Here is a 27,673-nt window from a genome sequence, read left to right on the forward strand (position 1 = left end):
TTCTTTTTCCTTTTCTTCAGCGTCGCATGTTCCTATCATCTTCATCGTGGGAAAAAGTTGGTTCTTTAAACAGTGGAAAAGATTTCACCATTAAGTTGAAAAACTTTTGTTATATACACAAGCAGAATTAATTAATTCTTTAAAGAATTTTTTAAACAAAAAGTTAATGGATATGAAAACTCCAAAAAATAAACAGGAAATAGGTATCAACATGTTCGCCAGTAGAGTATCATGCAACTTCCAACAGGAGAATGAATATGAGAATATCAATAAAACAAACAAAAGAGGGAATAATAAATGTGTACCATGCATGTGATGTGGGAAATGAATTGCAGTTGCAGTATGTGCTGTCTTTCTTTCTTTTTTTTTTTTTTAAGTGGATGGCCGAGGCGAAGCTGTGCTCCATCTCGTTGTGATCCTTCTTGCCAAATTGAAAGCTTTGCTCAAAGAGCTGACATTTTCAGACTTGGAAGTAACTGGTCTGTCATTCAATGACTTCATTGACGCAGATGTCTTCTCCTTATTGTCACTGATTTCCTGTCTGGAGGTACCATTGCGGAGGGCCAAGACAGCAAGCTGTCCCAAGAAGGTCGAATGCTCGAGAAGATCTTCAATGCGGACCCTGAGGCCCTCCTGTTCGAGAAGCCATACAACCTGTGCCATGTTGAAGATGTCACCTCCCAGTTCAAAGAATGATGCGTCGAAATGGAAGGTCGTCTGGTGGGGATCGGCACTCTGGTTGGGAAGGACTTGCTGCCACACCTGGGCGAGGATTTCGGAATTGACGAGGAGCTCTGCCATGCTGCGGTCCTTCAATTGGGAGGATAGGAAGATCTGGTCTGACATTCTGGGAATGTCGTCGACAACCTGAGGACGCAGGGAGCGAAGAGTTGATGGCGATGGGAGTACAGAGTTCGGGTTGGCGACCAGGCTTTGGGCGGTTTCACAGGCCATGTCGAGGATCTTGGTAGCGAATTCCTGAGAGATGGGACTGTTTGAGGAGTATCCGAGAGAAACAGCAAGGTTTCGCTCATCGATTGACTTGGAGACCAGGGTAAAGTCAGAGAAGTTATCAATAACTCCTAGTCCTCCCATTCTGAATGTATCATCCTCAAGTTGAATCTGTCCCTCGTAGTCGACATTCTGGTGGAAAACAGAGGAGGTGAAATAGGTCCAATCGGGCCAGTCAGTGCATTGTCTGATGATTTCCCTGAATCCTAGAGATTCGAAGGGCATACTGGCAACCCGTTGGTCCTGGACATAACGGCACAGATCGAGTCCAGTCCATCGCTCTCCGAAATTGACTCTGACAGGAACAGAGTTGACACATGGTCCGATAGTGGCTTCCACACCGGGAACTGTAGCATTACGACCACTTATAGTGAGTCCGAATACAACATCAGATTGAGCAGAGAGCTTGGCCAATGTCATTGCCCAGGCTGCCTGCATAACAGTGGCGATAGTGATATTTCCAAGGGCATTAGTGGGGATCTCGACCATCTTCCTCGCCTCTGCGTAAGAACCGATATGCTGGAAGGTGTTGGCAACTGGTCTTCGGATGAGCTCTGTCATCTTGCAGCCCTGGAGAAGTGATGTCCAGTGGTCATAGTGTTCGGGGGTGATGGTGCCTGGTAGAAGTCGCATGTAATTGGCAAAGGATGAGATTGGAGGAAGGGATCTGCCTTCATATCCCAACTTGATAGCAGACATGATCTTAGCCAAGCACACTCCATCAAATTGAGCATGGGACAGACGAATCAAAATCCGATGTTTATCAGTCTTCTTCTGCTTCACAACATAAAACTGCACGTATTGCTCGCCCTGGCGAGGATCTTCCTGGCGATCACGCTGTTGCAAGGCTTCGGTGTATTCATCCAGAGTCTTGTCCGTTTCATCAACAACAATTGTAGGTTTGATCTTCCTGAGAACCACTTGGAAGAATTGACCATGGAAACACACAAAGACAGTTCGAAGAATGTCGAAGGTATCGACCAATCGCACGAAGCTTTCTCTTAGGCGCTTCATATCCAGGGGCCCTGAACCCTCAAGGAAGAAGTAGTTGAGCATCCACCTTGACTTGAAAAGAGTAGCAGTAAGGGAAAGGGCCTGGAAGTCTGTGACAGGGAGAACATCCGCGATGCCACCTCGGAAAACGCCGATTTTAGGGCAAATACCAAGTTGCAGCGATGCATCGTCAAGTCCCACTGGTTTCACAACCGAAATACTCCGACTGCGGACCGACTCTGCCAACAAACCTTCGTTATGGGCGATCTTTTCGTTCTCTGCAGTGTCAGATTCGTCAGCGCTGTCAGCCTGGTCGGGTTGGCTTTGAACTTCGGTGTCCGAAGACGACGAACTGGCGGCTGCACAGACAATCTCCAACATATCCTCGAAAACTGGACTATTGAAGACATCCGCCACGGTCAATCCCAGTCCCTCCTCTCGTGCGGCACCAACCATTTTCATGGCTGTTATACTGTCACCACCTAACTTGAAGAAGCTACCTTGGCGGTTGATCTTTTCTGATGACAGCCCCAACGCTGAGCTCCAAAGCGCCCATAGTTTGCCTTCATACTCAGCTGACTTCTTATTCCCAGCGGTAAGCGTGAGTGTAGAGTCTGTTAGATCTCTCTGCTGAGACATGTTCTTCACTTGAACCAAGTCATTAACAACGTCGTTGGATTCGGTGTTGTCAGCAGAAGGAAGAGCGAGTTTTCCATCTCTAAGCATTTGGCCAATGACTTCATAGACGCGATTTTCGATGAGCTTATTGAATGTATCGTTGTCCAAAGCAAGTCCATCCATAGGCAGAACTGCGTTGCTTTGTGCTCCACCGCTGAGCTCCAATTGTGAAACTAGTGTCGAAGGTTTCTCGATGAAGGAAGTGAATACCCGGGCAATAGAATCTGCTAGATCTTTGGCTTGTTGATCAGACACGGAGTCGGTCCAATATCTCAGCAGAACGCCTTCACGGTTACGGCCAGTCTCGACGTTCACGGTCATTGGGTACTGCACCGGCGAGTTAGCTCTTGATATTCGTTGCATTGAATGCCTCAACCTACCTCAGTCGGGTCGAATGCCTTTGTCACGTCGAATGAAATTGATTCATCTTTCGGGCTACCGGAAGCCGATCTGTTCTGGATCGAAATTGTTGTGTTGAAGAGTGTCTGTCCTTGGCAACCAAGATTGTGCTGAATGGCAGCGAGGGAACAGCTTTGGTGTGAAAGACCTCGGATGTAGTCATCTTGGACCATCTTTGAGATATCGGCAATGGTTTGACCGGCTGTGAATTTGACTCTGCAGCAGAGCATGTTGATGAAAATTCCAACCGCATCCTGGATGCCAGGAACGGGAGAATCACGGCCAGTTGAAGGATAGCCAAAGCAAATATCATTCGAGCCTGTGAAAGCTCGGAGAACAATGGCCCAAGCAGACAAGGTCAGGTTTGCGAGAGTAACGGAAGTCTTCTCGCAAAACTTCTGGAGTTCAGGGAAGCGATTAAAGGCCATCATTACCGATTTCTGTTGACGAATACTCTTGGTCTCATCAGGGAATGTTAAATGGCAAGGACGGACTCCTCGGAGGTATTTCGTCCAGTGTGATAGGGCCTCCCTCTCATTGAGGTTGCCGATGTATTTGATGTAATCACTGAACAATGGCCCTGGTTCCTCAGGGAGCTGACCGTTGTATGCGAGGGTCCAATCTCTCAAGAGGAGGTCGACAGATCCACCATCGACGATGGCATGGTTCATTTCTATCTTAACGAAGACCTTGCCGGAAGTGGTCTTGCAGATTGTCACTTGTTGAGGGAGCTTAGACACTTTTTGGGCGTTGATCTCGCGGAGCTTAACAGCCTCAAGTTTACCAAGAGCTCCCAAATCACCGCATCCGAATTCGAGGACGTTGTCCTTGAGGTCCTTGATGACTAGCTGATCGAACGATCCACCCTTGTAATTACTGTCAATGAAAACAGTTCTCAGAATTGGGTGTCTGGCAACAACCATGCCCCAAGCCGCTCGGAGCCGTTTTGGGTCAAGTTTGCCGGCATTGCTCTTTACTTCCAGGATGATGTGGAACATGTATGCGCCTGGCTCTCTGATTTGACTGAGCAGGATACCTTCTTGCATTGGGGAGCAAGGGTAAATATCTTCGACCTGGTTCTTGCTCTCTATTCCGACCTTGGGGAACGTGTTTCTCACAAGCGTTCTCAAGCCGTCATAGGTAATTGGCAACAAGGGATAGTCGCTCAGCGTGGGCTCAGGCACGACATCCTTAACGCACAGCATGTCCTGCTCGAGAATTCGCTTGCATTCCGAGATCCATTGGTTTATTTGTCCTTGTCGCTGCATATTTTTGTTGTATGTGAAAGAAACGTGCAGCTTTTCTTTGATCACAATGGCGGAAATCTCCAGAAGAGCAAATCGGATAGTGTCCGCACCCATGTCTCCCGCAGATTCAAAGTCCTTTCCACTGAAAGGAGCCCCGAAATGCTGGAACAGGGAGTCATCTCGTTCAAGTTGTTGGAGTCGACCAAGATAGTTGAAAACAGCTTCAAATGGAACGGGGAAGTCTGAAGAGTTTTGGCTCTTAGGGTTAAGAAGACTGTGGGCAAAGTGAGACCGGCCATTGTCGGAAATTTTGCGTCTCGTATCCTTGACGCGTTTCAGGGTGTCGAAGATGTCAACTGTTCCAGATTAGATTTGGTCTTACATGTGGCTTTTGTGGAAAGGTATCTTACCTGAATCTTCATCCACATTGAAGGGGCAAACAGTCGTAAACCAACCAACCGTTCTTGAAAGGTCGATGTTAGAATCCCAAACCTCTCGGCCATGGCCTTCATTGTATATGGTTGGGACCTTCCGGTCAGTGAATACACAACGGAAGGAATGGATGATGGCCGTCAACAAAACTTCTATAGTCTCGGTTCGGAAGGTCTCGTGGCAGCATCCAAGGATGAAAGAAGTGGCTTGTTCATCCAATGTGAAGCTGTCGATCTTGATATTGCCATAGACATTTCGTGCACCTTCCATGCCCCAATATTTCAAATTGGGGGCTTCGACCTTGAAGGGCAACTGGCCTCTGCTTTCTTCCTTCTTGCTGTCCTCTAATTGTAGTTCGCTCCATCTCTGGAAAGACAATGGCTTTTCAGGAGAGAGTGAACCTGTTTCGATAACATCCTGAATATCTTGCAAGGCAATGCGCCAGGAAACCATGTCAACACACAAGTGGTTGGCGACTAGGAAGAGAACCTGGTCCTGTCCGGGAATGTTGAAGAAATCAGCGGCAAATACTGGTCCCTTCATAATGTCCAGGCACCACTGGCTCTCCGCAATATGTTGGACGATCTCTTGCGAGTCATTGACTGAGTGTACACGGAATTGGTAAGAGGATTCCACATCCTATGACAGAAAGTTAGCTCAATACGGTTCGGTTTTCCTCATGAACAGCCCAAGACACTCACATTTGTGATCTTCTGTCGCCACTTGCCATCCTTGGATTTGCTGAACCGAGCTCTGAACATGGAATGCTGGTTGACAACAGCCTTGATGGCGGTTCTCACAGTTTCCGATTCGATATTCCGAGTGACGCGCAGTGTCATGCTTTGGTTAAAGCGACCAACACCCTTGAAAGAACTGGAATATTTGCAGTACAGGTCTTGGATAGGCGAAAGTCCAAAGTATTCACCAGTTTTTTCTTTGTTGTTAACAACTGGGGCTGGAGCACCAGCTTTCTTAGCAAGCTCAGTTATCGAATTGCTTTGGAGGACATCATTGAGTGCCAATTTGAAGCCTTGCTTGCGAGCACGAGAAACGACAGACATTCCCGTAATACTATCGCCACCTATTCACATTATTAGCAGGCTATTTCATCAATGAACGAATGAATTACTTACCCAAGCTCACGAATGATCGATTGAGGTCGACCTTGTGGGATGGGACATTAAGGACTTGCGCAAAGATGTCCTGAAGAGCGTCTGCAACAGCACCCCTGTCTTCTTTAGTACTTGGCTCAACCTGACTCCGTTTGATCTTATCGTAGTCCTGCATGATCCGTTCGTACAGTTCTTCCTCGATGTTTTCGAGCCAGAACGTAATCTTTTTCCTGTCAAGTTTACCAGAAACAAGCATGGGGAGCTTCTTGATCACAGCCCATGTCTGAGGAACCATGTATATGGGAAGCTGGGTTTCAAGGCTCTTTTGGATCTCAACAAGCTCTCCGTATGCAGATTTCTTCAACTCTGCTTCGCTAACAAGCTCACAGGTATCGACTGACATGAGACTCTTACCGGTTGATATAGAGTTCATGGACAGAACAGTGACGAGTCGATGTTTGAGAGGACCTGTCTTTGGCATGATAACAACGGCATGGCGAACGCGATTATCTTCGTACAGACGATGTTCGATTTCTGTAAGCTCCATTCGCTGACCATGAAGCTTGACCTGGTGATCTTTGCGACCAATGATGTCGAGGCCACCATCTGGTCTGTACTTGACGAGATCACCAGTCTTGTAGATCCGTCTTGGGAGAGGCATACTTGAGGGGAAGCTGGAGGTCCACGCGGGATCATTGACGAATGCCTCGGCTGTTTTAGCTGGGTTTTTGAGGTATTCTCTGGCAAGAGTAGCACCTTCCAGGACTAATTCTCCAACAGCACCCACCGGAGTAAGGCGATCGTGGTTGTCAGCGTCAACGATCCAAGTCAGGGTCGAAGGGATTCCAGGGCCAATGGCAGCAGGATCACGTTGCCTATAGACCTCGGTGTTCAAAGTAGCGAAAACCGATGTTTCTGTTGGTCCATATGCATTCACGAGCTTCAGGGAGTCTGCCCACTTAGTAATTACCTCCTGCGACATCTTCTCTCCACCAACAACAAGAATCTTCAGAGTAGGCACTGAAGACGGCTCAATGATGCTAGCAATTGAGGGGGTCATGAAACTCCACGTAACCTTCATACGTCGAATAGCGCCGGCAACATCGTTCAAACGTTCGTCTTCACTTGGAACGCAGACACAACCTCCGTACATGAGGGTGGCAAGAACCTCCATGACTGCTGCATCAAACGTAAGAGACGCGAATTGGAAGATGCGAGATTTCTCATCCAAATCCACGATGGGACCAAACGCTTTAGCACTACTTGCGAGTGCGAAGTGATCGATGATGATACCTTTAGCGCGGCCTGTGCTTCCCGAAGTAAAGATAGCGTATGCAGCGTTTGTCGGCGTAGCACGGGTGAAGTTTGTAGCATTTGTAGTAAGCGCCCCATAGGCTTTGATGGTTTCCTTACTGACAGGAATGATAATTTTGGCAGCGTTGGCGTACCGGTTGCTGTATTTCGGCGTGCAGAGAACCAGCTTGGCGTTGACTTCACCCAGGATTTCTTCGTGTCTCGATGTTGGGTGAACAGGATCCATAGGAACAAACGCTCCGCCAGCAATTAAGATGGAAATTATTGTGACAATAGCCCAGACAGACTTGTCTAGGCAAACCGGTACAAGGACCTCCGGACCAACTCCTCGAGACCTAAGGTAAGCTGCAAAAGAGGAGGCAGTTTCGAACAATTCCCGATATGTCAGGTCACCATCCCAAGAGCATACTGCCGGGGCATTAGGCCGAAGAAGGTATTTCCCTTCGATGATGTCGTGCAGACACCTGTCATCTCGCACAGGCTCGTGGCCATTCCACAGGGAAACTTCTTCTCTGTCTTGAGGGCAGAATACATCCAACTCGCCTAGCTTTCTGATATCGCCCTTGGGAATCGCGGCGAGTTGCTTCAACACAAAGCTGAACTGATCCGCAAGTTTCTGTGCCAGCCAGCTGTTGAGAACGAGCTCATCATGATGGACAGTAGTCGTGACTCCCGACTTGCCAAGTTTGCATTCGACGACAAGCGGATGAGTAAAGAACTCTCTGGTTGTTCGATTTTCTTCGGTTACCCACAGAGCATCCTCAGATTGGCTGTCATCCGCCTGGATAACCAACAGGTTTTGGAATTCACAGGCAAAGGCTGTGTCCTTGCTGAGCTTCCGGATATGTTGCAACCCAGAATGCTGATGGGGGATCATATCGGTTGTCAACTTGTGCACACTTTGAAGATATTGAGTGACCGTAACTGCATTATCCACCTGGATACGAGTGGGGACAGTTGTCAAGACAGGTCCAGTCACGTCTGAAACACTAGGCAAGTCGATGTTCCTGCCCATCAAAGTTTCACCGAAGGAAACATCGCCAGAGCCGGTGTGGATGGAAACCACAATAGCCCAGGCCGCACGAATGAGCTCAGGCATGGTCAGGTCCACGCCATTCGTAAGTCGGGAGAGTTCAATGCTGCGGTGGTGGCTGTTTCCTGCGCGGACAGCGTTGGGCATCGAGTTCGTGTTCTGTGGGAACTGGGAAGACGTGGGGTTGGAGAGATACGACTTCCAGAAATCATCTGACTGGATGGCATCTCGTTTCAGAAGATAGTCAATGAACAGTCCATACGAAGCCACCGGGCTCTTGGGAAGCGATCCAAGATAGTTCTCTTCCACCTTTTTGAGAACCAGTGGCACGCTCCAGCCATCGTAAAGCGCATGGTGTACCGTCCACACAAAGTAGCGAGAGTCAAGAGGCTTTGATTCAATGATCGCATAGGCTGTCAAAGATCCACCGTTGTGCTTGGGAAGATCAACCATGTCAGCAGGTAACTCCTCAACCGATTTTGCAGAGAGCCAAGAGATGGGGGCTTCATCGAGCACGGCTTGGACAAACTTGGCGGAATCAGTGTGCACGATCCGTGTCCGCAGAATATCCAATTCATTCACGGTTTGTTGCCAAGCAGCCTTGAATCGGTCGAGGTCGACTGACTGTGCGAGACGGAACAATGGCTGGGCGATATAGGCTCCACGTTGCTTGACAGACAGAGTAATGAGTCCTTCTTGCACCGGACTGCATGGGTATGCATCAATGATTGACTCTCTGGGAACTTCGCACTCTTCGACAACTTCTTCAAGGATCTGTTCAACGGGGGCTGAGGCGGGCAGAAGACTGAATGGCTTGATAACAATTGGCTTGGTTCCGGCCGCCCCAGAAGTGTCACATTGCTTCGCCATGTCCATGAAAATTGGGTATTTGAACATGTCGGCTACCTTCAGCGAAATGCCGTGGGACTGGGCAGCACCAACAAGTTTCATGGCCGAGAAGGAGTCACCACCAAGGCCGAAGAAGCTATCTTCGGCATTGATTGAGCCTGGCGTGAGATCCAAAACCTCTTCCCATAGTCCCCGAAGCTGACCCTCAATGCCCTCATCGGACACTTGGGTGGACCCGGCAGAGAATGTCATGTAGGGTCTCAACTGATCCTTGCTCAGAGACTGGACCATACCACGAAGTCCCTTTCGGTCCATTTTGCCAGAACTGGTGTATGGGAGGCGTCGCACTGGGAAGAACATCTTGGGGATCATGACCGAGGGAAGGACGTCGGCTAACGAGTTCTGGAGCTCCTTGACAATTGTAAACATGGATTCAGACATTGGCAGCAGCAATTGGCCATCGGCACCTTCCCGGACGGTATCCTCTCGAAGCTCTCGCTCATCGACGGTAAAGAAAGCTGCCACAGCCTTTGCTACAGCTTTGGTCTCAGGAACAACGATCTCGATGGCCGCCTGAGCACCCTCCGGGAGACAACGAGCACATTGATATTCGATCTCCTCCAATTCAATCCGCTGGCCGTTGATCTTGACTTGGGTGTCCTTGCGCGAAACAAAAGCGATTGTTCCATCGGGGTTGCAACGAACAAGATCTCCTGTTCGGTACATGCGGTCTTTGCGGACGAAGATGCTTTGCAGCGAGCTGTGTCTAGTCCATTCGGGGCTCTCAATGAACGCTTCCTTGGTCTTCTGTTCGTTATTGAGGTACCCACGCGAGACACCCGGGCCTTCAACAACAAGCTCGCCAACAGCACCAATTGGCAGGAGGCGATTGACATTGTGTGGGTCGACAACCCATGTTCTGCCAGTAACACCACGGCCGATGGTATTGCAGTCATTGTTCAAGCGGTTACCATCCAAATCAGATTTCCAGTCGATTGTCACCCAAACGGTAGCTTCCGCTGGGCCATATGAGTTCATCACCCGTCTTTCACTCCAGTGTTCAAGATGGGCTGGCATCATTTTCTCTCCTCCCATTACAACAGTGCGAATTGTTGGGACATCTTTCGGGTTGACAGTGCATATAATGGAGGCTGGCGCGGTGAAGAAGTCGGCCTCCATTCTTCGAATCGCCCCGACTATATCATTCATGCGCTCTTCTTCGCTAGGCACACAGATACAGCCACCAGTCATGAGGACGACGATTGTTTCCAAAATACAGACATCAAATGTGTAACTTGAAAACTGCAAGGAGCGGGTGCCCGAGTAGAAACCGAAGCCAGTACGATTATGGATAGACAGTGAGCTCAGCGAGCCATGCTCAATGACTACCACCTTCGGTTTACCGGTTGTTCCAGAGGTGAAAATGGCATATGCTGCATTGGAAGGCGTCGGGGCAACAAACGGCGAAGTAGGCTGGAGATCCGAGAGCTGGTTGACTGTATTTTCACTGACAACAAACGGAATGTCGGCAATCTCAGCGGCTTTCTCTTGGTATTTCTCAGAGCACAAGACAATACTCGAGCCAAGGTCTTCAATCATGGCCTTCAATCGTGCTTCGGGGTGAGTTGGGTCCAGCATGGCAAATGCACCACCAGCCTTCAACACCGCCAGCTGGCAGACAATGGCCCAGGCTGACTTTTCAAAGCATAGGGCAACGAATGTTTCAGGTTTGACACCAAGTGCTGCGACGTGATGTGCCAAACGACTTGAGATGGTATCAAGTTGCGTGTATGTAAAGTTTGCATCCCAAGAGCAAATGGCAGGGGCTACCAATGGAGATCTTGACGCTTGTTCTTGAATGATCTCATGAGCACATCTCTCGACTCTCTCAGGCAGCGTAGCATTCCATTCTCGCACTTGCTCACAGCCACGGTCACCGATAAATTCAAGATCGCCAATGACAGAAAGCCCGGGGTTGCAATCGATAATGCTGTGCACAATCTGCTCAAAACCGTCGGCGATGTTACTGATGTTGGCCTTGGAGAAGCTTCCAGTGGAGTAACCAAAGTCAATCTCTGCAGAGGTTTCTGAAGCCTGCGCGTTGACAACGATTGCGTAAAAACTTGGATCAAGTTTATCAGCAACATTCGAGTCCGAAAGCTCTCGGTAATTGAGAACGGTGTTGAACAAGGCCGTGCCCTGAAGACCAAGCTCGTCTTGGATTTCAGTAAGCGGGATTGGATGTGCCGCCATTTTGTCGGAATCAGCCTGGCTCTTCTGGAGAACCTCTTCAAGTTTCATGCAGTCCTCCAGATGGGACTTGCACACGAGGACATCCATGGGCTTTTCTGCATCAACTTCGCTGGCAGTTTCTTTGTCCGAGGAGTAGTAACCGAAGCAAACATCCAAGGCACCGACATAGCATCGGAGCACCAGGCCCCAAACAACCTGGAAGAGTAGACTGGGAGACATTTCCGTTCTTTGACAGAAGGCATAAATTTCAGCCCCCCTTCTGAGAACCACCTTGGTTGTGTCGAATTTGCTTTCAGTTGCACCGTGGTGAAGAGATGGGAAAATACAAGGCTCGATGTTGGCCAGAGATTCCTTCCAGTAAGCCATGTGAGTAGCGAATGAGTTTTTCAGGCAGTCCATTTCACCGATCGTAACTTTCTCGTCAAGGTTGGAACCGAAATACTTGATGCAGTTCACAAATTGAGTTGTGATTCTCTCGGCCCGAGAGGCTGGCAGCACCTTTTGGTCGTAAGAAATCTTCAATTGGATCTCAGATTCATCAATGGTACAGGCCACCGCGAGGGGGTATGCGCGTGCTGTTTCCTTGAGTGTGGAATCGGCATTCAGGCTGTCCTTTGTCTCAAAAACTGAAAGCACGTTGTTGAATTTGCAGGCACGCGCAGCATCGGCGCTAAGGCTCTTGATACGCTGAAGACCGGCTTTTTCGTAGGGCGCAGCAGCAAGAAGATGTTCGTGCGTCTTCTTCAAGAACTCGCTAACTGTCAATTGACCTTCAAGGTTAAATCTCCGAGGGATAGCGGGCACTCCTGCGAACCGTTCTCCGAAAGTAACATCATGAGAACCAGTAAAGGAAGAGAGAGTCAGAGCCCAAGCGGCAAAGATGGCAGACCTAGGCCCTTCCTCATTGGAGGTAATTGCACCAGGCCACGAAACCTGAATGTTGCGTTCCAGTTTGCCAGTGGCAGAAACTGCGTAGGATTCGGTGGGCAATGACGGGAAGGGCGATGACTTAGAATTGGCCAAAGCGGATCGCCAAAATTCATTACATTTTTCAATATCAAATTCGAGTCGAGTGGAAACGGAGAGATTCTGGAATTCCTCCCTGAAGGCCTGGTGGTTGAGCTTGCCGAGGGGCGTCAAGGGCATCGAGGAAATAGGGATGTAGATACTGGGGACGATGTCGGAGGGCAAATAACTCATCAGGTGAGTGTGCAAACGGGAGGCAAGTTCGTGGAAACGGGGCGACGACGGTTGAATGAATCCTTTAGTTTCCATAGACATAGAGTAGCCGGTCTCGAGCACAAAGGCAACCAGATACCGGTTGCCGTCGCAAGTGATAGATTCCACGGCGCAATGGTTGTTTGAAGGCAAAAACGTGTCGATGCGATTCGCGACCTGCCATGTATCAATCAGCAATTCACTTTGGGTTCCCTTACCTTTCTTTCCGACGTAAACCAAGGAGCCGTCTGAGTTGTAGCGAGCCAGGTCTCCAGTCTTGAAAAGGCGGCGACTTCCATCGACTTCTTCGCACGGGAAGTCCGAAATCCATGTAGGGTCTTCGATGAAATCGCCTTCAACATCGTCTCCATCGCCGAAGTAGCCGCGGGCAAGGACGGGGCCTTCGATAAGAATTTCACCAACACAGCCGACGGGGACCAAGATGTTGTGGTTCGAAGGGTCGGCAAGCCAGTTGATACATCCAACACTTGATCCAATCTTCTGCGTTGCGTTGATAACGCCCGAATCCGAGTTGTGGATGGCGCTGGAGGAACATTCCGATGCTCCGTACAGAGTATGGAATCGAACCTTGGCTCCCCAGGCGTCTCTGGTTCTCCTGGTTGTGCGTTCACCACTCAATGCAATAGTCTGCACCTGGGGTACGTCCGATGGCTGAAGCCTAGACGCAATCGATGGAGAAAGGCTGATGGAGTTGGCTCGCAACTTGTTGATCGATGTAGCCAGGTGCTTCAGGTCATTACCAGACGGGACGCAGATGCAGCCACCATTCATGAACGTTCCAAAGACTTCTTGCAAGAACATATCAGAAGTATAGGAAGCGAATTGGAACATCTTTGTCGCTTTGTCCATTCCAAGAGATGATGCAAAGGCTTCCGCTCGAGTCAAAACAGCAGAATGATCGAGCACAACACCTTTAGGCTCGCCAGAGCTACCAGTAGTATAAACCACATAGGCAATGTCAGAAGGCTGGCTGGAATGATAGGAAATACCCTCGGTAGCCGGGAGGTACTTGAAAAGCGATTCGCCCACGGGGATAACGTAGGGGAACATTCCCTCAAGCGACTGAGCCCTATGCGGAGAAGCAAGCGCAACCTGCACATCATTATCGACTAACCATTCATCAAGAGCATCCTGGGATTGAGCAGTATCCCTGGGAACACAGACACCTCCTGCCTTTAAGACTGCCAGCATCGAGATGACCGCCCAGGCGGATTTGTCGAAGGAAATCGGAACCAGACTTCCCTCGGCCACTCCAACCATGGCCAGATAGCTTGCGAGGCAGGAAGAGAGCTCATTGACTTGAGAATAACTGAACTCACTGTCCGAAGTGATGATCGCAGATGCAGCCGGTTGCAACTGTGCCTTTTCATCGAAGATGTCTTGAATGCAGTAGTCAACAGCCTGGGCCATGTGGCTATTCCATGCCGCAATCTGCGCCTTATGCGTCTGGCTTAAGGCATCAAGTCGGCCGATCTCTTGATCCTGGTGGTCAATGATGTTGTTAAGAGCCTGGATGAAAACACTGGCAACATTCTCAGCCTGTCCGTCCGACAAAGCCGTAGTCCAGTAGTTGAGCTCAATCTGTGCATCAGTTTCCGCGACTTCAATATTGACAAAGACGGAAGCTTCAGCGGGGTCATAAATCGAACCAATTTCGGAGAATTCGATTTCACTGTTACGACCACTACTGTTCTTGGGTGGAAGCTTTCGGTATGACACACCACTGTTGAACAGCTTGGTATCGGACAGCTTCAACGTGTGCTGGATGTCAATGAGGGAGGCAGTTCGGTAAGGCAAGCTCTCGACGTAGTCATTGTGCACTTGGTGCAAAACATCCTTGAGCAAAGAGTTTCCAGAAGCATTCATTCGGCAAGCCATGATGTTGATGGTGGGTCCAACCATCCACTCAATCTCCTCAACGGGCACATCTCTCAGAGACACCATGTAGCTAAAACACACATCATCGGAGTCACAGAAAGAACGCAGTGTAAGGCCCCAGGCGGCATTGAAAGCTGTCGAGAGGGTGGTACCAGTAGCCTCGCAGATCTTCTGAAGCTTACGGTAAGAACCAAAGTTCAACCGAATTGAGCGAAGAGAATTGGTAACGTCCTTGCCGTCATTCAACACAGGCATGTGACAAGGCTTGATACCCTGCAGATAGGAGCACCAGTAATCCATGCTAGGCTTCTGCGGGGTGTCCTGCAGGTAACGCATGAAGTTCTTGAACAGTGGCTTGGGGTACTTCTCAAGCTTCGAAGAGTATGCAAGCTGCAGATCACGAAGAATGATAGAAATCGATGTACCATCCATGACAGCATGGCTAAGCTCGAGCCTAACGAACAGTTTCCCAGCAGCAGTTTGGCAGATAGTAAGGCGATGAGAAGGGCAGTTCTGGTTGTAATCCGTAGGCTCCTGACTGTCAAACGCAGACAAAACATCACTATCGTTCACGCACTGAATGAAAGCTGGCGGCGAGTCAAAAGACTTGAACACAACCTGGGAAAAGAGGTCCTTGCTGGTCAAATTCTCCACAATGACAGTTCGCAGCATCGCATGATGCGAAACAACCTTTTGCCAGGCAAGTGTCAATCGATCAAGATCGGGCTTGTGTCTTCCCATGCCCTTCACTTCCAAAGTGTCATGTACCGCATAGAGGGAACTGTCCTTAGAGCGACTAAGCAGAATACCCTGCTGCATAAATGAGCAAGGGTAGATATCCTCGATAAGATCCAAGGATTCAACACCAATGCTAGGCAGCTTCTTCGCCAGCATGGTATCAAGATCGCCATAAGTCAAGGAGAGCATAGGGAAACTGCTCAGCGTAGGACGTGGCGCAAGAGATTGCATCTGCTCAGCAGCCGACTTCAGCATGCCCTGGCAACAAGAGATCCACTCCCGGATAGTCTGTTGGTGTTCCATGAATCGGTTGAAAGAGAAAATGAACCGAATTCGGTCCTTAACAACCATCGCAGAGATCTCAAAGAGCGCAAACCGTGGAGTTTCAGCACCAAAGTCTGCGGCACCTCCACCACGACCAGTCTCTCCGGCCATCTGCTGGACAAGCTGGAAAAGACCATCCTTGCGCTGCAAATCACGGTGTTGACCGACGTAGTTGAAGGATATTTCCATCGGGCGGTGGTGTTGGCATGTTCCATCTTCTCCATCGGTGAGCACGCGGTTCGCAAAGTACTGGCGTCCATTGTCTGAAACAGCTCGGCGGATATCCTTGACGCGCATCACAGCCTCAGCGGGATCGTTGGAGACAATTGCCGGGACGGAAACCGGATACAGCGTAGTGAACCAACCAACGGTACGCGAAATGTCGATGCTCGAGTCCCAAGGCTCTCTACCGTGTCCTTCATTGTGAATCACCGGCAAAGAGCGGTTGGTGAAAGTCTGTCCAAAAGAGTGCAAGAGCATAGCGAGGAAAAGATCAATTGGCTCAGTCTGAAGACTCTCATGACACTGCATCATAATCAGGGAAGTGGTTTCTTCGTCGATCTCGAACCCCTCACAGTCCACATCACCATAATTGATCGGGCGGTTTTCAATTCCCCAGAAGGCAAAGTCCGGAGCCGGAATCTGTTCCAGTGAAATCGCATTCTGAGCATTCAAGGTTTGAATCTGCTCAGCTTGCAAACGACACCAGGCCTGGAACGGTAAAGAGCAATTCTGCGATGCCGACTCCTGAGGGTTGAGAAGCAAATCCTCCAAGTCTTCGAGAATAATACGCCATGAAACGATATCAACAACCAAATGGTGAGCAACCATAGACAGAAGAGGGCTGCTGTCTCCATCCATATGGAGCAAGTCGACAGTAAGCAACGGGCCAACAAAGCTATTGATGGAAGATTGGCTCTCCGCAACTGCTTGCTCAACCTGCTCCTGCGAGCTAACATTGTGCACACGCCAGCGGTAAGAACCGGTAATATCATCGGTAACACGCTGCTGGATGCTTCCCTCGCCATTTTCAGTAAACCGAGCCCGGAGCATAGAATGGCGTGTAATGAGGGTTTCGACAGCACGGAGCAGATCAGCCTCATTAATCTGCTTGTTCAACCGAGTCAAGATTCCCTGGTTGAAATGACCCTGTCCTTCCTTGCGAACCAGGAAGTGCAATTTTTGAATAGGTGACAGATCAAATCGCTGCTCAACGGTTTCTTCATAGACAATCTGGCTGTCAATAGTCTTGGCGCGTGCTGCAAGCTCCTTGATCGATTTGCTGCGGAGCACATCGTCAACTGTCAGTGCGATCCCTTGCTTCTTGCAGTGGCCCATGCATGTGATAGCCGCGATTGAATCTCCACCTTGACTCAAAAAGCTGGCATGCATATCGAGGTGGGTTTTGGGGATGTTCAAAACACGGCTCCAAATAGAAATAAGCTGGTCTTCAACACTGTTCGCAGGGAGACTGCCACCGGGGTTCGAAACGGGGCCTGAAGCCTGGAGATCTGGGTCTGTCTCCATACTTCCCACCCAGTTTGCGATGGTCTTCCGGTCCAATTTTCCAGATGCAAGCATAGGCAGTGTTTCAACACACAACCAGACACCTGGAACCATGTAACCGGGGAGTCGAGAGGCTAATCTTTCACGCGCCTCCGGTACGAAATCGGACTTTCTCGACTGCTGCACAAGCTTCAACGCCTCCACATCTCCGGTCTGGTTCTTCAAAGAGGTGATTGCGACTAGCTTGCCGTTGGCAAATCCAGTTTTAGGAAGGAGGACAAGAGAGTGCTTGACACTCGGATCAGTGCTCAAATGGCTCTCAATCTCTCCCAGTTCAACTCTTTGGCCGTGAAACTTGATCTGGGTATCTTTTCGTCCAACATATGCCAGTGTTCCCTTGTCAGAGTTGTACCGGGCCAAGTCGCCAGTTTTGTAAAATCGTCGCGGAGTAGTAGATCCATCGGTTTTCGCCCAGGCAGGGTCATAGATGAAGGCATCGTCGGTCTTTTGCTGATTGTTGACGTAGCACCGAGCAAGAGTCGGGCCTTCCAGGAGCATCTCTCCGGGACAGCCAACAGGGACAAGCTGATTGTGGTCCTTGGGGTTAACAAGCCAGATTCTCGCACCAACAGGGGATCCGATATCCCTACAATCCGACTCCGGGGTGAGGTGGGTATTGATAGCCGCGGCAACAGAAGCCTCGGTGGGACCATATGCGTTGATGAGGTTAATTTTGGACCAGGTCTCCAGATGCGATGGAGACATGGCCTCTCCGGCCAGGACGAGAATTTCCAATCCGGGCACGTCTTCCGGGTCAATGAATCCAACGAATGAGGGTGTAAGACTGGCAGAGTTGACCCTCATCTCGTTCATCGCCGTGGTGATGTCGTTGATGCGCGCTTCTTCACTGGGCACGCAGACAACGGCACCATGCATCAACACGGTGATGATGTCGATGATGCTCGCGTCGAAAGTATGTGCCGCAAACTGAATACATCTCGTTCCTGGAATAAGATCAAAGCGCGCCCCATGTGCTCTTGCACTAGAGCTAAACGCCCTATGTTCAATCAAAGTTCCCTGAAAAAGTTAATACCAACTCAAAATATAAATCATAGGGTATATACCTTTGGTTCTCCGGTAGATCCCGATGTAAACAAAACATAGGCTGCGTTTGAGCTCTTCACTCCGGGTAGAGGTTCAGCTCTGTCGGAGGGCACTGGAAGTGCATCCAGGGCATTGTCTCCCAGTGGTGTCAAAGCGTCAGAAATCGTTTTCAGATATTCTGCACGGTTCTCAGAGCAAAGGATAACCTTTGCCTCTACCGACTTCACCAGGGCTTGCAACCGAGATGTGGGATGAGTCGGATCAAGAGGCACAAAGGCACCACCAGCTTTCAGCACACCCAGCATTGCAATCGAATACCATTTCTATAATCAAATTAGCACATATCACCATATCCTTTCCATTGACAGTCATCCTTACCGATTTATCAAAACAGAGGCCTACGCGGACCTCCGGCCCCACGCCGCGCATCTGAAGATGGCAAGCGATTTTGCTCGCCATGCGATCCAATTCCGCAAACGTGACGCTTCCATCCCATGCGCAAATCGCCTCTTCATCGGGTCGTATTGATGCATGTTCTTTGATGGCGTCGTGAAGACAGTAATCGTGGGTTTCAGGAATGGAGGCATTCCATTTGCTAATTCGGCGCCAGTCTCTTTCGGAGAAACTATTAATGTCGCTAATAAGGACGGTGTCGTCTCCGGAAAGGATCTTGGCGAGAAATTGCTCGAAGAGGCCGGCGATGCTCTTGACTTGTTCGGTTGATGTGTCGTGGTTCCACGATTCCAGGAAAATGCCGACGCTTTGTTGTAGAACCTTGACGTGCAGTCGTAGGCGGCACTACATATAGACAAACACAAAAGTTAGACAGACGGGCCGAGTTTTGGCACAACGGCATTTCAGTTGCAACTTGCCTCTTCTGGTAGTGTGATTGCTAAAGCGGGTTGAACAGAAAAAAGTGATGCATTCTGCGAGGAATTACTACAGTTTCGCAGCATCAAAATGGTGTTGTAATGGTCAAGATTCAAGTCCTGAGCTCCGCTTATTGTGTCGTCGCCATTGCGCTCTGTTGCGCTCTCCTTCACTTTCCCTACAACTGATCTGATAGAATCATCTTCGTCAATTGTAATCCCGACAGTAGAGAGATTCGCAGTATTCGAGGGTGTCGCGGAATCTGGCGAAGGAGCATCGGGCTGGTAGCCAAACGAGATATCTTCATTGCCAGTATAATGATGAAGAACCAAGGCCCACGCAGCCTGTAGCAGCGAGCTCAATTCGCCCTGATTCCACGCCGATACTAATTGAGAGTTCTGGGCGGCTGTTGTCTTCGCCCTCGTCGAAACTGGCCGTTTGGATGCATTGAGAGCAGAGCCAAACTTGGGGAGATAGCAAGCAGTAGAATGAGCCATGTTTCGTATACACACACCTCTCGATCAGGCGACTTGTAAATTGAATGAATGAATTGAAATGAAATCAAATTGACATCGAAGAGACCAAAAAGAAAAAGAACCCCCGTGGGATTTTTGTTTTTTATCTTTCACCTCCAGACCGATAAGCCGTCTTCTACATATCGCGAAGCAGCAAGCAATAATCACCCCCCACCCCTTCTTTAAAAGAAAAAAAAAATAAAAATTGGAGCCCAGGCAATCAATCGATCCATCAATGATCAATCCCTGCATCGACGGAACGTTCATAACCGGTCTTTTCTTTTTTCGTCTCTTCGTCTATTGGATCAGGTGGAGCTGACAATACTGCTTCGTGGCAGGCCCCCCCAGATCGTTTACAAATGCATGCACGGAACACTAGGTATGGACCATGTCGTCAATGGAGGCCAATGAATGACATGATCCATAGGCCAACATGATGAAACCTGATCATTGGGGCCGAAAAGGAGATGCAGAGTCGTCGGCCTGTGGGTTTTGGAACGTCTCCCTTACATGGGTGGGAATTGGCTAAGTTCGATACGAACAAAGACATGGCGTGGATGTAGTATGGTCAGTAGCGACTGGCGTGTACCTGACGGTCTGACCTGTTACTATCTCGGGAAAATATTAGTGGACCGTGGCCAAACAAGGAAAAAGCAAAGAAAACTAGAATAAAAAAAGAAAATAAAAAACAAGGGAGGAAAAGGTACATATCCGACGACAGCCTATTTCGCCCCGCCCCCCCCGTCCTCCTCCACGCCTTTTTCACCCCCGTGTGTATATTCCCAATTGAGAACCCGGAGTGAGGCCTCGAACGTGGCATTCCATCGGAAGTTGTCATCGGGTCTGCATCGGCCAATATAGCAGCCTCAGTCTGGACTCAGGCGGCGATTGTTCGGCCCAGACTAGACAAGCGGACCAAAGTACAGACCAACAGGTGATCATAAGCACTTCGGCCCTTTAGATCGAGCCTGGTGAAACTGTGAGCAAGAAATCATAATGCAGAGCTGCTGTGACTCCAGCAAGATAGTGGCCTTAGGTTGTCGATGGTGGGTTACGAGGAGGAAAAAAGGTGGAAATCAAAACTGGAGACTCGACGGGGGGATCTCGAAGCCGCAGAGCGGAGGGCTGTGATTGGCCGACGAAACGGACGGGCAGCTGATCAGAAATACGGTACTTACCGTACGTGACGGTCAACGCCGTAAATCCCGAAATCCCGACCAGATTGGGGCCACACCGCATCAGCGCATCGGCGCATCGGCGCACAGATTCACGTCTATAGTGGGAAAGAAAAGCCAAAAGTGCCTTATAATCAAAAAGATCTACGGTAGAGCTGAGCTCTGCTGGGCTGAATGACAGGATCGCCCGCTAAAGCGGCAGATCGAAGAAATTATCTGCAATCAGTCTACATAGTTTAAATCGAGGTAGCTTACGGTGTACAAGTTTCCGTCTCCTTGCGGTGTTGAGAGTCTGTTTCCAGGTTTTGTTTTTTTTTTGTTTTGTCATGGTAATCCAAAATGGATTTCTTTCATGGAGGTTTCTATTACGTTCGGGGATTACTTGCTGCCATGGCCTTAGTTCAACTGCCAGGATGCATCCCACAACCGTACTATAGTCTATATATGGAAAATGTATACATCGCAAGACCTAGGTATAGTAATATACATATCCCATTGGCTAGAGTGCTTTAGATCATCGAGACCGAGAGTGGACAAGAGACAAAGGCCAGGATAATCATGGACTAACCCGGTTCAAGTAAGCAGACGATGTTTTTTTTTTTAAAAAAAAAAAAAAATGTTCCGCTTACTGTGCCCTATATGCCGGCCTAGTATGGACTATCGCGCCCAACAGGCCACACTAGCGAATTCTTCTGCAAGGGCTGCAAGGAAAAGCCGGAAGATCACCGAGATACCCGATTATCCCAGTCATTATGTAGTACTATGTACGTTGGATAATTCTGAATGCAAGTATAACTGAGTATATATTCTTATTATAGTGTAGTACAGCTCCTACCAAGTACTCCTACTTCGCAGTATAAATGAGTACAAGTACAACACTATCGCCTATAGATCATGTACAGTAGTTAGAGTAGTTTAAACCAAAAGCATCTCCTGATCCATTATGTACCTGTGATTCATCGGTCATCCCACCAATAAAGACATCTGCAGAAAGGCCTCGTGTGGAATCTGTCAGCAACAACATGGCATTAGTGTTGCTGCACTTCGTCTGTACATGTGGCTTAGGAGGTTAAAGATCTGGAATTCGGATACGAGTCTTTTCTTTGTCTAGAATACGCAAGGTAGGTTTCAGAAGTATGTCTCAGCCACGGTTGGCCACCGCTTCGTTCAAAGGCGCCAAATGATCATATCTCGCAACTAAGCGATGCGATGAGAAGATGAGATATGTCGGAGGATTTTGCCAGACTAACCATGCTGCTTTTAATAGTTGGGGGCGCTATAGGGAGATCCACTAGACAAGGATGCGGACTACGGGACCCCCACCTGATCCAGTTCCGGATGACAGCGCCAGGCACGGCTTTAATTACGAGATAGGTTTGCCACGCCATGGAGAGCCACTATTATGAGTTAATTAGCTACTCAGGACTTACTTAGTAATTAGCTGTATCTTGATGGTCTAATAATACGCAATACGCTGGTATCTACACAGTACACAGTACATCCTACGGCTATCTAGCTCTTTATCGCCCCACCAAGGCCGAAGGAATTAGCATCAGTAGTTGACAGAGTGGGGCTGCCGGATCTGGCTAGCGCTGATCTCCAACACGTCTGGTTGGTGCATGGATTGTTACAAATCCCCACCTGCCGCCAAACCATCGCAGACAATGGATAATGATAATGCGGTCACTTAGGTATGGTTTGGGGAACTCAAATAGTAGATAGTTCCTCAGCTCCGTACATACTCAGTACATAAGCAAGATGCTCTGACCTCCAGTTTGCCCATCATCAGCCCATCATCACATTGGCGACTGATGATTTCATCTCCGCTTCTGCCGTCCCACACCGGTGGGGGTATTTTCTTCTTCACCACTGACCACTCTCTAGATAATCCTCCAGATGCGGGTCTGGCCTTCTGGCAAATGTGTCCACTGTCCAGGTCACCATCCTGGTACCGTTGATTCCGCCTTGGGATCCACAGAGGTTAATCGTGGCATGTTATTGCCTAGTTGGGGTTAGTGTTTAGCATTAGCTTTTGACAGGTACATACGTAGCAAGGTTGACATGTGCGGTATCAATTTTACACATTCGATTATTGTAATTCTGTTGCCCATGTGCATACGTTTTTTTCTCCTTTTTTTTTTTATCTCCATATATGGGGTACATACGGAATATAGGAGAATAGGGAAGGGGGAGAATTATAGGGGCATATGAAATCAGAAAGAAAAAGCAAACATACAGCAAACAAAAGAAAAAACCAAGGGAAGATCCGTGATGAATTCACGTTCCAGCTATGTATTTATTACGTAGAGGACCAGAGTGAAGCAATTTCCCTATGGCCTATGGTCACTTGCCTTTTTTCTTTTATTTTTTTCTTTTCTTCCTTGGGTAAGGCGTTCTGTGCCTGGATGAAGATACGGTGTAACCAAGGCATTGGGTGGGAATTTATCCTTTCTGTCTCTCCTGATTCCGCTCGATCAGCCTCAACAAACAGCTCAACTGAGTTCATCACCAGCCCTGGAGATGATACATACAAACTGTGTTTTCCCCGTCGTGGTTCCAATCAGGATAGATCAGTCTCACCCTCGCATCGGGCACAATATTACCAGAATCATCCTCTCCTTCAAGAAAATTAATTTAAACGAAATCAAATAAAATAAGCAAGAATATTCTCGTGTAATTCGGACTCGATGTGAGTTGGCCTGCAAGGTGACACAACAGCGTCACCCCTGGGTTAGTCGCCATCACTCGGTCCACTCTCTTCTCTCCCCACTCTAAGCAAACCTGAAGCCGGGAAGAAAAAAAAGAAAACATCCATTGCCCTCGCAGGGATAAAATAAAATTAAATAAAATAAAATAATAACAAGCAATGTTATAATAAAAACTGTACAAAAACTAAAAAACGAAAACGAAAACGAATGCAAGTCTTTCGGGCAACTGATGCCATTTCCATCGTCTGTCTTTCTCAGTCTGTCTCTTCAGGTTGTCTCAAACCCTCAATGTTGCATTGCAGGTAAGTTGCTCTCTCTTTTTTATGCGCTTTTTTTCTCTAGTTTCTCTCCTCTTCCAGAAGGGACAATAATATGCTCGCTTAGAATGACTTTGCCTCAAGGAGTTGGACTGACTATGAGCCGCTATCCACTACAGATCCTCCCCTCGATGCTCTGCGTCCGCTCTTTTCTGATCTTCCAACCCTGTGACTCTCGTTAAATAACTTAATCTTGGGACTAAAAGGCGTTCCTTTTTCTTCTAGCTAATAATACTAATCCCGACTCTCGCGTTTGCCAATGTGTGGAAGTTGAACAAGTCGTTGTAGCACATCATGTCTTCTCCCTCGTGTCTACAGCTCGACAACACATTTCGCGCCTACGCGTTGTCGTGTAGAGGAGGATTCGACTTTACCCTTCTCTTCGAAGAGACCATCTTGGGCATTCTTCCCATCGGCTTGATTCTCGCTGTTGCGCCGTTTCGCATCTCACATTTATGGCAGCGCCAGAATAAAGTTGACCTCTCCATTCTGTTCTGGATCAAAACGGTATGTCCTATTTGGGAAGCTTTCTTCCCCTCCTGCCCCTCCTCCTTCCCGTCTCTTCTTCTCTTCCTATCTTCATCCCGCCACCCTCTTGGCTGACCATCTCCTTTGCGCATTCAGGTATCGTGGATTGCTCTAGGTATCATACAGATTGTCCTCACAGCATTATGGGCTCTTCCATCAGCCAACAGAACCAAGACCTCCATTGCAGCTAATGCCATCTTCGCCGTGGGCGCTTGGGTTCTCTGTCTTCTGTCTTGCGCAGAGCACGTGCGCTCAGTCAAGCCTTCAGTCTTCCTCAATGTCTACCTCTTCCCTAGTCTTCTCTTTGACATCGCACGAGTCAGAACCCTCTGGCTGCGCGATAATGGCGACGATAGCAGAACTATCGCAATTCTCACCTCTGTCGCGCTGGCTTGGAAGGCGGTCCTGCTGGTCTTGGAAACGGCAGAGAAGAGAAGTATCCTCAAACCAGAATACAAGGGATACCCTCCCGAGGCGACTGGTAGCATCTTCAACAAGGTCTTCTTCATCTGGTTGATTCCTCTGTTCAAGAATGGTTTCTCTAGGATTCTTGCAGTCAATGATCTCTTTGCGCTGGAAAAGCAATTGAGCTCTCAGCCACTTCAGGACAAGCTTGAGCCTCTTTGGAATGAAGGTGGGATCTTATTTTGTTGTTCTATTTGAAAACAGCTAATGAAATATAGGAGAAGGAGAAAACCGAGAGAGTCTGCTGTTTGTCACGTTCAGAGCATTCAAATGGGAAATTCTATCTGCTGTTCCTCCAAGACTCTGTCTCGCTGCCTTGAATATCTGCCAGCCTTTGCTGTTGCAAAGATCGCTTTCGTATTCAAGTGAAGTAGTCAACGGTCAAACTATGAGCATCGGCTACGGCTTAATTGGCGCTTATATCTTGGTCTATGTTGGAATGGGGGTAATTATCCACTCCTCTGTCTATTTATTTTCCTACTAATTTGCGCTAGATTATGATGGGTCAGTACCAACACATGACATACCGTTCCATTACCATGGTGAGAGGCGCTCTGGTTGCCATGCTCTACAAAAAAGCCGGTACCCTCAGTGTCAAAGAGGCCGATCCAGCCGCAGCGCTTACCTTGATGAGTGCGGATATCGAAAGAATCACCAACGGTTGGCAGACAATGCATGATCTCTGGGGTAACGCTCTCGAGATTGGAGTGGCTATCTTTCTTCTTGAAAGACAATTGGGCGTCGCCTGCGTTGTTCCAGTCGCTGTCTCAGTTGGTGAGAATGTCGGTTCTTCATATAGTAAATCACACTAATTACCGTTACAGTCGCCCTCCTTGGATCTATGATTGGAATGGTCTTTGTCATGAATCGACAAGCATTGTGGCTACAGGCCATCGAGAAGCGTATCTCGGCGACAACTTCTATGCTTGGTTCTCTCAAGGGTATCAAGATGCTGGGTCTTCAATCTACGCTTATGAAGTGTGTACATGGTTTGCGACTCAGTGAATTGGACATCTCTCGGAAGTTCAGAAGACTTTTGGTCTGGAACATGGGTTTCGGTAGGTTTGAATCCTATTTCTAGTGTTCACGACAGTCCTCTAACCACGTATACAGCATGGCTAACCCGCATCTTCGCGCCGATCTGCGCATTCGGGGCTTTTGTCGGAATCAAGAATAATCAAGGAAATGTAGCTGCATTCGATACCTCCGTCGCCTACACCTCTTTGTCGCTCTTCGCACTTCTGTCGGATCCTCTTTTAACTCTTGTCATGGCCCTGATGCAATTTGCGGGGTCTGCTGGTTCATTTGCTCGAATCCAGGAGTTCCTTGAAAAGAAAAGCCACACGGACTATAGGCACAAGGTTGGCGAGAACTCGAAGGAAGGCTTGGAAGACACGAAATCCTTGACCCTCGTTGCAGAATCGGTAGCTGCAGACTCGGATATCGCCCCCAGTGATTCGGTCTCGACACAATCACTCAAGCTCAAGCGCCCTGGCTCTTCCGTCAATGTCGATGCCATTGCAGTTCGAAACGGCACTTTCTCATGGGATGTCGAAAAGGAGCCTACCCTCTCCGACCTGACCCTCGCCATTCCCAAGGGAAATTTTACTATGCTGATTGGACCCTCTGGGTGTGGAAAATCAACTCTGATCAAGTCTTTGCTTGGCGAAGTGCAATGTGTGAATGGAAATGTGGAGCTGCTATCAAAAAGTATCGCATACTGTGAGCAGACCCCATGGCACATGAACGGATCAATTCAAGACAGTATTATTGCCATGTCAGACCTGGACGAAAGGTGGTACTCCACTGTTCTACACGCTTGTGCTTTGCAGAAAGACTTCGAGCAGTTGCCTCGCGGGGACCAGACAACAATTGGAAGCAAGGGAATGGCCCTCAGTGGTGGTCAGAGCCAGCGTATCGTATGTGTCCCACGTTTCGTCGACATTGCTATGGTTGAGCTAATATCGATTTTATAGGCACTTGCCCGAGCTGTTTATGCCAGAAAAGAGATTCTTCTTCTCGATGATGGCTTGAGCGGTCTTGATGCAGCGACTGAAAACCATATTTTCCACAATGTATTTGGTGAACACGGACTGCTGCGTGAAATCGGCACCACTGTTGTATTTGCTTCATCGTCTGGTATGAATTTTCCTATTCTAGTGGTATCTTTGAGGTAAATCCACATGCTAACTTTTTTTTTTATAGTAAAACGACTTCCCTACTCTGATCAGGTTATTGTGCTCAGTCAGGATGGTCACGTTTTAGAACAGGGAAGCTTCAAAGCCCTGAACGCCACTGGAGGATATGTCTCGAGTTTCGCATTAGGACCAGCTGAATGGAACTATGACTACAAGGCAGCAATTGCAGCTAGCTCGGATGCCTTTCGCGCACCGATTAGTTCCCCTCACAAGGCTGAGGACATTGGGGCAGAGGAGCACGGCAATGGAGGTGATCTATCGATCTATCTTTACTACATTCGATCTATTGGCTGGCTGCCCTCTATTTTCTTCACTGTGATGATTGCAGCGTTTGTCTTTTGCTTGTCATTCCCGAGTAAGTCTCCCATACCTCGAATTTCTTGGATCTTGCTGACTGTTTCTTAAGGTATCTGGGTCAAATGGTGGGCTGCATCCAATGAGGAAGATCCCAATGGACGCACAGCATATTATGTTGGCATTTATGCAATGATCTGTGTCGTTGGCATGATTACTCTTCTTCTTGGTACTTGGGAGATGATCATTGACATGGTACCAAAGTCTGGTGAGAGCTTCCACCGGAGGCTTTTGACCACTGTGTTGAAGTAAGTTACCTGGCTAAGCCATAGTAAAGACTCATGCTAATTATCTCCAGTGCTCCGATGCTCTTTCTTTCATCAACAGACAGCGGCTCCCTTCTCAACAGATTCAGCCAGGATTTGCAGCTCATTGATATGGAGCTTCCAGTCGCAGCCATCAATACAGTTGCCAGTGAGTTTTTTTTTTTTTT

General features: G+C 48.6%; 2 protein-coding genes across 2 annotated transcripts in view; one reads left to right on the forward strand and one right to left on the reverse strand.

Moving 5' to 3' along the window:
- Nucleotides 1-111: 111 nt before the first annotated feature.
- nrps1 (nonribosomal peptide synthase Pes1) lies at nucleotides 112-19,770 on the reverse strand. The gene is made up of 9 exons (XM_040834021.1): nucleotides 18,983-19,770; nucleotides 18,489-18,908; nucleotides 18,131-18,433; nucleotides 5,894-18,083; nucleotides 5,462-5,841; nucleotides 4,739-5,399; nucleotides 3,063-4,684; nucleotides 313-3,009; nucleotides 112-226 (listed from the first exon to the last, which is right to left on the reverse strand). The coding sequence occupies exons 1-8, from the start codon at nucleotides 19,475-19,477 to the stop codon at nucleotides 373-375; spliced, it is 18,708 nt and encodes a 6,235-aa protein (XP_040692564.1). The 5' UTR covers nucleotides 19,478-19,770; the 3' UTR covers nucleotides 112-226; nucleotides 313-372.
- A 4,219-nt stretch (nucleotides 19,771-23,989) lies between these two features.
- Nucleotides 23,990-27,673, forward strand: part of abcB (putative ABC multidrug transporter) — a gene marked incomplete at both ends in the record, with an annotated part of 5,257 nt that continues 1,573 nt past the window's right edge. Inside the window, 10 exons of the mRNA XM_040837199.1 lie at nucleotides 23,990-24,202; nucleotides 24,320-24,857; nucleotides 24,907-25,133; nucleotides 25,183-25,462; nucleotides 25,513-25,746; nucleotides 25,802-26,607; nucleotides 26,665-26,827; nucleotides 26,894-27,241; nucleotides 27,293-27,488; nucleotides 27,539-27,654. Coding sequence (XP_040692565.1) covers nucleotides 23,990-24,202; nucleotides 24,320-24,857; nucleotides 24,907-25,133; nucleotides 25,183-25,462; nucleotides 25,513-25,746; nucleotides 25,802-26,607; nucleotides 26,665-26,827; nucleotides 26,894-27,241; nucleotides 27,293-27,488; nucleotides 27,539-27,654 — 3,121 coding nt within the window. The remainder of the gene's footprint in view (nucleotides 24,203-24,319; nucleotides 24,858-24,906; nucleotides 25,134-25,182; nucleotides 25,463-25,512; nucleotides 25,747-25,801; nucleotides 26,608-26,664; nucleotides 26,828-26,893; nucleotides 27,242-27,292; nucleotides 27,489-27,538; nucleotides 27,655-27,673) is intronic.

Source organism: Aspergillus wentii (assembly GCF_001890725.1).
Source record: "Aspergillus wentii DTO 134E9 unplaced genomic scaffold ASPWEscaffold_2, whole genome shotgun sequence".
NCBI classification, from domain to species: Eukaryota; Fungi; Ascomycota; class Eurotiomycetes; order Eurotiales; family Aspergillaceae; genus Aspergillus; species Aspergillus wentii.